Source organism: Anomaloglossus baeobatrachus, chromosome 4, assembly GCF_048569485.1.
Source record: "Anomaloglossus baeobatrachus isolate aAnoBae1 chromosome 4, aAnoBae1.hap1, whole genome shotgun sequence".
Taxonomy (NCBI): Eukaryota; Metazoa; Chordata; class Amphibia; order Anura; family Aromobatidae; genus Anomaloglossus; species Anomaloglossus baeobatrachus.
The window spans coordinates 380,187,101-380,199,252 of record NC_134356.1 but is presented as its reverse complement, the minus strand read 5'-3'; the positions used below and the strand labels follow the sequence as shown (position 1 = coordinate 380,199,252).

Here is a 12,152-nt window from a genome sequence, read left to right as displayed (position 1 = left end):
CGTGACGTTTGGAGACTGGATGGCACTGCATACGACCCCAAGAATACCATCCCTACAGTCAAGCATGGTGGTGGCAGCATCATGCTGTGGGGCTGTTTCTCAGCCAAGGGGCCTGGCCATCTGTTCCGCATCCATGGGAAGATTGATAGCACGGCCTACCTGGAGATTTTGGCCAAGAACCTCCGCTCCTCCATCAAGGATCTTAAGATGGGTCGTCATTTCATCTTCCAACAAGACAACAACCCAAAGCACACAGCCAAGAAAACCAAGGCCTGGTTCAAGAGGGAAAAAATCAAGGTGTTGCAGTGGCCTAGTCAGTCTCCTGACCTTAACCCAATTGAAAACTTGTGGAAGGAGCTCAAGATTAAAGTCCACACGAGACACCCAAAGAACCTAGATAACTTGGAGAAGATCTGCATGGAGGAGTGGGCCAAGATAACTCCAGAGACCTGTGCCGGCCTGATCAGGTCTTATAAAAGACGATTATTAGCTGTAATTGCAAACAAGGGTTATTCCACAAAATATTAAACCTAGGGGTTGAATAATAATTTACCCACACTTTTATGTTGAAAATTTATTAAAATTTAACTGAGCAACATAACTCGTTGGTTTGTAAGATTTTTGCATCTGTTAATAAATCCTGCTCTTGTTTGAAGTTTGCAGGCTCTAACTTATTTGCATCTTATCAAACCTGCTAAATCTGCAGGGGGTTGAATACTACTTGTAGGCACTGTATATTTATATATATATATATATATATATATATATATATATATATATATATATATATATATATATATATAAAAGTATATATATATATATGTATATATATATATATATATATATATATATATATATATATATATATATATAAAAAAAGTTTAAACCACGTTTCCCAGGTTATACATAAAGGGATAACAAAATATGTGGCATGCTTGTTTACTTAAAATTTTGATCTAGAAAACTAAAGGTACCGTCACACTAAGCAACATCGCTAGCAACATCGCTGCTGAGGCACGACTTGCTAGCAATGTTGTTGTGTGTGACATCGAGCAACAACCTGGCCCCTGCTGTGAGGTCGTTGATTGTTGCTGAATGTCCTGGACCATTTTTTAGTTGCTGCTCTCCCGCTGTGAAGCACACATCGCTGTGTGTAACAGCGACAGAGCAACAACTAAATGTGCAGTGAGCAGGGAGCCGGCTTCTGCGGACGCTGGTAACCAAGGTAGACATTGGGTAACCAAGAAGCCCTTTCCTTGGTTATCCGATATTTACCTTCGTTACCAGCGTCCACCGCTCTCAGTTGTCAGTGCCGGCTCCCTGCTTCCTGCACACGTAGCCGGAGTACACATCGGGTAATTAACCCGATGTGTACTATGGCTAGGAGTGCAGGGAACAGGGAGCCGGCACTGGCAGTGTGAGAGTGGCGGACGCTGGTAACGAAGGTAAATATCGGGTAAGCAAGGGAAGGGCTTCTTGGTTACTCGAAGTTTACCGTGGTTACCAGCATCCGCAGAAGCTCGCTCCCTGCTGCCTGCACATGTAGCAGAGTACAGATCGGGTAATTAACCCAATGTGTACTGTGGCTAGGTGTGCAGGGAGCCAGCACTAAGCGGTGTGTGCTGGTAACCAAGGTAAATATCGGGTTGGTTACCCGATATTTACCTTAGTTACCAAGCGCAGCATGCTTCCACGTGTAGTGATGCTCCAGCGATCCCTGCCAGGTCAGGTTGCTGGTGGGATCGCTGGAGCGTCACTTAGTGTGACATCTCACCAACGACTTCCTAGCAACTTACCAGCGATCCCTATCAGGTTGTATCGTTGTTGGGATCGCTGGTAAGTTGTTTAGTGTGACTGGGCCTTAAAAAGTTATTGGAACCATGTGTTAAAAGCGAAAAAATAAGAATAAAGAAATACCAGATTTGCCATTGTTTGGTCATGCACTTCCGCCCAAAAACAGCTCAATGAACACCATAAAAAAAAAACTCCAAACACTGGCACAACTATATTTTTTTGCACTATTTCATCCCTATTTTGGAATGTCTTCCTCTTTCTCAGTCAACTTTATGGTAAAATGAGGATGGTCATTGAAAACTACGACTTATCCACATAAAAATCTGACTCCCCTATAACTATGTCACAGGGAATATAAAAAAAGTTATGGCTCTTGGAAGATTAGGAGAAAAATACAAGTGCATTTTTTTTCTGTTTTAATGTTTGTAGGCTGTCTATGAATTTTTGTTAGCATTCTGTGAATTGCCAGAAATAAGTAGTGATTTAAAGGGTTTGACATATTAACATAGTTACGTTTTTAAATCACCAAATCTCTTTTCATTTTGTTACTTTATAAAAATTATTTGCTTTTCGACTCTGCTTTAGTAGATGTTTTACATAGATTACTTGACAGATAACCATTATTAATTTGATACTTTGAAGCAAGATCATTGCTTTTAATCTTTGCCATGTAGATTATTCTTTTTAATTTGTATTAAAAATGTTCTTTCGCATAAAAATAAAGTATAGTTAAAACTCCTTATATAATGAAAACTATGAAATTAGCAGAAAAAGTATTCCTACCTAGAAGGTAAACACAATTACTATATAGAAACAAATGTTTCATTGTCGATAGCAACAAACGCCATTGTAATTCTACTGAAGTACAGTGCCTTGAAAAAGTATTCATGTAAAGTGAACTTTTATCCAAGTTTTCATGGGACAACCACAAACATAAACGTATTTTATGGTGAGTTGATGAAACATACTAACACATAGTAGCAAGTATTTGTGAAGTATACAGGAAATGATACATGGTTTTCTACATATTTTAAAAATATAACTATGAAAATTGTGAAGTGCATTCTTATTCAATTTCCTATAGTCTGATGACCCTGAATAAAATCTTGAATGACCAATTACCTACAGAAGTCACCTAATTAGTAAATTGAATCCACCTGTGTGTAATTTATTCTTAGTATAACTACAGCTTTTCTTTGAAGACCTTAGAGGTTTGTTTGAGAACATCAAGCATCAAACAGCATCATGAAAACCAAGGAACACACCAAAAAAGTCAGGGACAAAGTTACATAGAATAGTAAAGTAGGGTTAGGTTATAAAGAAATAACCCTGAACATTTCATGGAGCACTGTTCAATCCATCATCCTCAAAGGGAGTAGTAGGTGAAAGGGTTAACCACGACGTTGCTGTATGATGTATCAGACTGAAAACATCTTTGGAAAATATGGTGATTTATTTCTATAGCAATAGTTCCTTCTTCAGGATAAAAACACAGATGCAACCTGGTTAACCCCTTCACCTCCTACTCCCTTTGAACATTCAACTAAGGCACTGCAGCAGCCAAGAATTCTCTTCAACATACCTTAACAGTGGTTGTGATTGATACAACGACCCCAGGTGAGCAACCTCTTTTCTCATCTCCCACCCGATCTCTACCCGGGTAAGACCCAATCTGCGTTGATTTTCTCTTTCCAGCTTTCCAGCTCCTGCATTATTAATCCATCATCCTAAAATAGAAGGAGCATTGTATAACTGCGAACCCACCAAGACATGGCTGTCTACCTAAGTAGACATCCTAAGCAAGGAGAACACTAATTAGAGCAACCAAGAGGCTCAGGATCACTTTGGATCAGCTGCAGAAATCCCCAGCTTAGATGTAAGAATCTGCCCACAGGGAAACTTTTAGTTGTATACTTCACAAATCTGGCCTTTTTTGGAAGAGTTTCAAGAAGAAAGCTATTATTGAAAGCAATCCTTAAGAGATCCCTTTGTCAGTTTTCAAAAAGTCAAATAGGGGACATAGCTGGCATGTGGAAAAAGTGCTCTGGTCAGATGAGACCAAAGTAGAATATTTTGAGCTAAATGCAAAATTCTATGTGTGGCGGAAAACTAACACTGCTCATCATCCTGAAAACACTATCCCCACCGTCAAACAGAGTAGTGGCATCATGCTGTGGGAATGCTTTTCTTCAGCACTGAAGGGAAGCTGGTCAGAGTTGATGGGAAGATGGAAGGAGCTAAATACAGGGCAGCTGCAAAAGACTTGAGACTGCTACAAAGGTACACCATCCAGTAGGACAAGGACCCTAAACATACTCCTATAGCTACATAGGAATGGTTTAGCTCATGTCTTTGAATGGCCAACTCAAAGCCCAGACCTAAAGCACAGTGAGAATCTGTGGCAAGACTTGAAATTGTTTTTCATAGATGCCTCTTTTCAATCTCATTGGCCTATACCTATTTTTCAAATAAGAACGGATAAAAATGTCAGCCTATAGATGTCCAAGATTGGTAGAGACACACTCCAAATGACTGGCAGCAGTAATTGCAGTGAAAAGTGGTCCTACTAAGTATTGACCCAGGAGGGATGAATACAAATGCTAGTCACAATTTTCAGATTTAAATTTGTAAAATATTTAGAAAACAATGTGTCATTTCATTTACAACACTTGCTACTTAGTGTTGTTATATTAAATAAAATTGCAATAAAATAAAATAAAATTTGTGGGTGTAATGTCAAAATATTTTTTATTAATAATAATTAAAATCCACAAACCCTTGTGCAAAATGTGTAGGAAAAAGAAAGGGAGGAAGGTAAAGTTCTTACCCTATTTGATACCCCTCCCTCCTGTCCACTACCTACCGCGGGGGTTGGCACCCTAAATATACGAAAATGGCGCCCCCACTCAGCGGTGGCTGGCCCTAAAAAATCCCTAGATAGACCCTCAATATAGTCATGAAAAATAGATAAAGTGGAGGGTTATGGGAGGGCACATTCAATCTTAGTGGACAGAAATACTAGGACACATATATCCGGCCGATAGGCCTTGACTATTTCATGGAATTCCGATGTACCCTGGAATGATACTTGATCAGATATAACCTAATAATATAGATAGTATTCTCAGGGACCCGGAATAACCAAATCAACTCACTATGCAGAGAGAGTACTCCAATAGAAAATGATATGCATATTGGACTAAGTGCATAAAGCAGTGCAGAGTGCAATATGATGTATAGGACTCAGACATACAAAAGCTTCTGGGGCTGTCTGCTTCCTCCAGACAGACGGCTTATATGCCCCAGGAAGCCGGTCTAGGTGTCATTGCATTTGCACATACAGATTGCATATCAAAAAACCACCAGGTGGTACCACCCGGGTTAGTGCATAAAGAGATAGTCAGGCACTTAGCTCATCGGGGGTCATGTGATTGTCCCAGAATTGCCCTGGAGTCGCCTCGACGCGTTTCTCCGGCCACGGATCTTCAGGAGGCTCGATAAATAACTTGCCAATCGTTAGCAGGACGGCATGATGTCTGGATAAAGGGGGAGACCTGATAGACTGAGGTCTCCTTTTGGCTTTTGCCAACCTTGTGGAAAGGGACCTTAAAAAGATTCCCCGTAGAAACGATGGCTTAGATCGTAATCTCACTGACGATGAATTTTCAGCACTGCAGGATCTTGAGAAAAATGAGAATGTAATAATAAAGCCTTCGGATAAAGGCGGTAATCTCGTGATTCTAAGTCATGAAAGATACCTAGAGATGTGCCATCGCATCCTTAGAGACAGACACACGTATGAGGTGCTCTCCTCCAATCCTCTAAATGGGTATATGACATCTTTGCTCTTGATACTAGAGGAGGCAAGAGGGATTGGTCTATTAACTAACAGTGAATTTGATTTTTTGAAACCCAATTGCCCGGTTATGCCGACTTTCTATACCTTACCCAAGGTCCACAAAGGGCTGGAGGTGCTTAAGGGCCGACCTATCATTTCGGGAGTGAACTCGTATACCCAAAACAGCGGTATTTATATCGACGAAATTTTACGTCCCTTTGTCACCTCGCTTCCGTCGTACACACGCGACACAGCCGACCTTTTGGGTAGGCTGGATGGCATTACGGTTGGGGAGGATGTCATATTGGCTTCTATTGATGTAGAGGCCCTCTACAGTAACATACCCCATGCGTTAGGCTTGAAGGCGACCGAGTACTATCTTAACACACGAACCAGGGAACATAGGGAACATAATCAATTTTTGCTGGAACTACTGAATTTTGTATTACATCACAACCTCTTTAAATTCGACGGTAAGTACTTCCACCAGCTCAGGGGGACTGCTATGGGGAGCCCTTGTGCTCCCTCGTATGCAAACCTCTTCCTGGGCTGGTGGGAAGAAACCGTCGTCTTTATGGATGGGGACCACTGGTGGCAGTCGCATATCTTGCTATGGTCAAGATATATAGACGACATCCTTGTCCTTTGGTCAGGTTCCAGCACTCTGTTCACGAGGTTCGTAGAGTCACTTAATAAAAATGAACTGAACCTTCATTTCACGCATGAGGTGAATACGAAGGAGTTGCCATTCTTAGATGTAATTATCAAAAAGGAGCCTAGTGGCATCCTCTCCACCAGCACCTACCGCAAGCCCACGGCTACTAATAGCATTCTGAGATGGGACAGCCATCATCCATTCCCATTAAGGAATGGTATCCCTAAGGGTCAATACCTTCGGCTGAGGCGGAATTGCTCCACTATGGAAACCTTCCAGTCCCAAGCCAAAGATATGACTAGGCGTTTTGTAGACAGAGGTTACCCCTCTAAGGTACTACACTGTGCCAGAGTCTATGCAGAGAAACAGGACAGGATGGCACTTCTACATGGGTGTGGAAGTAAGAGAAAAGAGGAGGATGACATCACCAGGTTGATCGGCACATATGACTGTCAAAATGAAAGAGTCCGCAGTGTCCTTAAAAAACACTGGGACATCTTGATTCTGGACCCCGATTTGAAGCAGATGATTTCAGAGAAACCAAGCATCACGTACAGAAAGGGTAGGTCTCTTAGGGACAGATTGGTCCATAGTTGTTACATCAGACCTAAGCCCCCCGGTACGTGGTTGGACAGGGGCATATGCGGTTTTTTCAGGTGCGGAGACTGCTCATACTGTAATTCAATGAAACCGGCGAAATACGTGAGGAGTGCCAAGAATGGAAAACAATTCTTCCTAAGGTCTTTTGCTAACTGCAAGACGACGGGAGTAATATATGTGGCCACCTGTTCATGTCCTTTGAACTATATAGGCAAGACAAAAAGGGAGCTGCGTAGAAGGGTGGGAGAACATCTCGGTGACATACGCAACAAACGAGACACCCCCTTGGGGAGGCACATGAATTTTCATCATGGGGGTAACATACAAGAGGTTACGTTTCAGGTCCTTGAGGTGGTCAATAAGAATCCCAGAGGTGGTGATCACGACAAGGCCCTTCTAAGAAAAGAATGCGAATGGATTTTTAGAATGGAGTCTGTACACCCTGGGGGTTTGAATGAGCAGATTTCATATGCCTGCTTTCTTTGAAGCCTGGGTTTGTGTTAGGGCTCCCTGTGGTCTGCTGGTCTGAATCCCGTAATAGGGAGGTAATGTTTTAATTCATGCCACAAGGAACATGTGGCATCAACAATAATCTGTGTCAGGGGTGACTAACCTCACTCCCCCGTCCCACATACCTGCTCCTCGCTTTACATGGGCGCCCAAGCCCCCCCACGCCCCCCTTCCCCTCCCCTAATGTCCTCCCTCTGTCCCCCCTCTTTCTTCCCCCTCCCCCCCCCCCCTCCCGATCTCTCACAATCCAAAGGAGACTATCTCCTTTCTAATAGGGGGTTTTATCTCCTCATGAGAATCCCCGTGCTCACCTACACTGATAACAATCGGTCAGTGTACAAATGCTATTATGATGAGGACTGTCCCTCCACTGAGAGTACTATGATCATAGCACACCCCGGATGGGTTATCTGGGTCATCCCGACTTGCTAATACTATGCAGGGTACGCATTGGTCTAGAGACGTGACGATTCTGTATTCCCTGCTTTCTCTGATAATAACAGCAGGTGACGTCACATTGGGTGAATGGCTGAGGCGTTCCCCCTGTCTTTGCATTGTTTGCACGGCCGTCCTGATCTCCAATTGGCCGTGAATGCCTGCAAGACGCCACTTCCGGTTTCGCCGAGTGACGCCACTTCCGGTTCCGCCCCGTGATGCGGGTGTGGAACGCAAGCGGCGTCCGATGGTGGAACGCATCAGGGGGGCGTTCCCTGACTTCGCATACGACCTGGGTATGCAGATCTGACGAGTGTATTAACACTCGATTGCATGCTGAGACGTAGTCCCATCAAATGCCATCATAGACATAGGAATAGAGTGAGTACATCTGAATGGGAACTTTACCTTTTCATCATACGGAGGGAGATGGTGGTTGGACGTGGAGGGGGGGAGGGGAGGAGGGGGGGAGGTGGGGTGTTGGGGGGGGTGTGCCTGTGGGTGAGGGAGCGGAGTGGACGGATTGGCTGGAGGTGGGGGCGGTTCACTCTTGGCAAAAGCCAAAAGGAGACCTCAGTCTATCAGGTCTCCCCCTTTATCCAGACATCATGCCGTCCTGCTAACGATTGGCAAGTTATTTATCGAGCCTCCTGAAGATCCGTGGCCGGAGAAACGCGTCGAGGTGACTCCAGGGCAATTCTGGGACAATCACATGACCCCCGATGAGCTAAGTGCCTGACTATCTCTTTATGCACTAACCCGGGTGGTACCACCTGGTGGTTTTTTGATATGCAATCTGTATGTGCAAATGCAATGACACCTAGACCGGCTTCCTGGGGCATATAAGCCGTCTGTCTGGAGGAAGCAGACAGCCCCAGAAGCTTTTGTATGTCTGAGTCCTATACATCATATTGCACTCTGCACTGCTTTATGCACTTAGTCCAATATGCATATCATTTTCTATTGGAGTACTCTCTCTGCATAGTGAGTTGATTTGGTTATTCCGGGTCCCTGAGAATACTATCTATATTATTAGGTTATATCTGATCAAGTATCATTCCAGGGTACATCGGAATTCCATGAAATAGTCAAGGCCTATCGGCCGGATATATGTGTCCTAGTATTTCTGTCCACTAAGATTGAATGTGCCCTCCCATAACCCTCCACTTTATCTATTTTTCATGACTATATTGAGGGTCTATCTAGGGATTTTTTAGGGCCAGCCACCGCTGAGTGGGGGCGCCATTTTCGTATATTTAGGGTGCCAACCCCCGCGGTAGGTAGTGGACAGGAGGGAGGGGTATCAAATAGGGTAAGAACTTTACCTTCCTCCCTTTCTTTTTCCTACACATTTTGCACAAGGGTTTGTGGATTTTAATTATTATTAATAAAAGAGTTTTTAAGGGTTATATATTTTTGATTGTGACACTTCCCCTTCTTCATAAAGTGTAATGTCAAAATATGCAGAAAGTTTCACAAGCTTTGAATATTTTTTCAAGTAACAGTATGTGAGGATCTGAAAATTGGAAATTACGTTGCAAGATTTCTGGGAAACAGGGGCTGGTGGAAGTGTCTGGTGTAAGGACAGGATTGACGGACTACATGCTCTACTAGTTAGAGATGAATGGATCAATTTCCAAAGAACTTTGAGTTAAATTTCTTTAAATGTGCGGTTTCACATGAATTTGAACATTTTGAGATTAGATCCATGGTTAAACTCATTTTGAGTATATCCTTTATGTTTTTCAGCTATTAAAAACAATATATATATATATATATATATATATATATATATTTATTTATTGTTACAATCATATATTGCTAAGGCAAATAATATAATTATGCACTTTTAACTCTTAATAATAGGGATTTGAGTGAAAATTACTGCCGAAATCCAGATGGATCAGAGTACCCATGGTGTTTCACAACAGATCCAAATGTTCGTATAGGTCACTGTTCGCAAATCCCTAAATGTGAAGCTTCTAATCATCAAGGTAAGTGAATGGTTTTCTATTATGATTATGCATATGTTACTTAAAATGAAACAGTTTTAGTTTTCCACTTAAATGAAGCCTGTTACATCCAGAAATGCTATGTATCTGCAGATATAGGGCTAATCTGCAGGTAAATAGTTTTAAAATCATTTTAGGCCTCTTTCACACATCCGTGCCTCTGGTTTGTGTAACGTCCATTTTCACACATACCGGAGACACGGGCATATGTAGACCCATTAAAATAAATGGGTATGCGCACATGTCTGTGTTTTGACATGGGCCATGTGTCCACGTGGAGCACAAGCGTGTCTGTATATTCTACACGGCAACATGTTCATTTTTTGTCAGCAGAACGGGTGTCACACGGACTGCACACTGATGTAATCCTTGTGACATTAGTGTGACATGTACTAGAGACAACACAGGTGACATAAAAATAAAGAATTTTATAGTCTCTCCTGTTGGTTCAGAAGTAACAACAGCGACACAGACAGCAGAGTCAGAGGCAGGTAAGTATACCAGCTCAAGTTGTCTGTGTGCTATTCGGATGTCACACGGACAGCACAGGGACAGCACACATAAAACACAAACATGCACACACATATGCACCTTCACCACCAACCGTACAAACGTTAGTGTTTGGCACGGACGTGTGAAGGAGGAATTATGTTGCTTTCCAGGAGCAGCGGCTGCAAGGAGAAAACTAACTTTTATATCCTCTCTTCAGCTGATCATTTCTAGGTATGGAGACATTGCAGGAAGAGGTTACAGTAACTCAATGTATTATGAGCATAGCTGTAATCACTCTGGCACTTTGATTGACAGCCTGCTCTGCAGTGTGTGTGTGCGGCATATATGTGCAGAGAGACAGTCAGTCAATCAAAATACCAGTAAGTGATTAAAGTTGCAGTCACATTATAGTACATCACCCTATGACTGGAAGTGAGCAGCCGCAAGGAGGATATAAATTCATCTTGTGCCAGTAAGAAAGCCAGGCTATTTACCTGCAGAATAATCCTATATCTGCTGGTAAATAGTATTTCTGGGCATGACTTCATTGTTTCAAAGAAATTATAAATCTAAACTTTCTTAGATTAAAAAGTGAATCTCGTCTAAAGTTTTAAATGACTTCAAATAAAATATTAAGTTAGGAAAATTTGTTTTTGTGCAGCTTTTTAAAATTTGATATAAACTATACTTAATATAAAGCAATATTATAATCAAAAAAGTATGCACTCTGCTATACTTGGTGCCTGGATAGGGTCCAAATCCTTAATGTAATTATCTGAAGAAATCCGGCACTCAGACAAAGATGCATGGTAATAGGTGCTTTAAAATAAACTCAGCGTGTGAACATGTGTTTACAGGAAGTAGTTTTGACGTTTCGGTCTTTTAATATGACCTTCATCAGAACAACACGATACAATGAAAACAAATATATATATATATATATATATATATATACGTTACATATGTGAAAAACATTCACCTATGTCAAAGTTCAAAATTAATATATAAGATTTTTTTATATATATGAAATAATTATCAAAATATATTAATGGATAGCTCAGTATAGGGGGTGAAAAAAACCCCAAAAAATAAGCTGCAAGGGGAACCTTAATTATGCAGTCGGGACATTCAAAAAGCTCCCCTTTGTATACTTACACCAGCGCATCTCCCTGGTGACGTGCTCGCATTTCCATATCGCGCTGCGCTGTGGTGTATTTATAACTTTTGACTAAACTCTGGTAAGATGAATTGTTTACTCATATCTATTATATTAAAGTGTACTCTGTTTCTTTTTGAGACTTGGCCCTGATATCTGGGGTGTTGCCCTAAGAAAAAATGGTTTCATTTATATTGCATAGGACCTTATTTTCCAAGATAAACATTTAGGCGGGCTTTGCACGTTGCGACATCGGTAACAATGTGTTACCAATGCTGCAGCAATAGTCCCGCCCCCGTCGCACGTGCAATATCTAGTGAAAGCTGCCGTAGCGATTATTATCGCTACGGCAGCTTCACATGCACATACCTGCCGTGCGACGTCCCTCTGGCCGGCGACCCGCCTCCTTCCTTAGGGGGGCGGGTCGTGCGGCATCACAGCGACGTCACACGGCAGGCGGCCAATTGAAGCGGAGGGGCAGAGATGAGCAGGATGTAAACATCCCGCCCACCTCCGTCCTTCTCATTGCAGCCGGGAGGCAGGTAGGTGATGATAGCGATGTGTGCTGCCGCAGGAGCGAGGAACAACATCGCACCTGTCGCACCATCGGCATTATGGAAATGTCGGAGGCTGCAGCGATGATACGATAACGACGCTTTT

General features: G+C 42.3%; 1 protein-coding gene across 2 annotated transcripts in view; it reads left to right on the top strand.

The window, feature by feature from the left end:
• Nucleotides 1-12,152, top strand: part of HGF (hepatocyte growth factor) — a 262,687-nt gene that overhangs the window by 166,182 nt on the left and 84,353 nt on the right. For both annotated transcript variants that reach the window (XM_075342579.1, XM_075342578.1), the window contains exon 9: nucleotides 9,699-9,826. In XM_075342579.1, coding sequence (XP_075198694.1) covers nucleotides 9,699-9,826 — 128 coding nt within the window. The remainder of the gene's footprint in view (nucleotides 1-9,698; nucleotides 9,827-12,152) is intronic.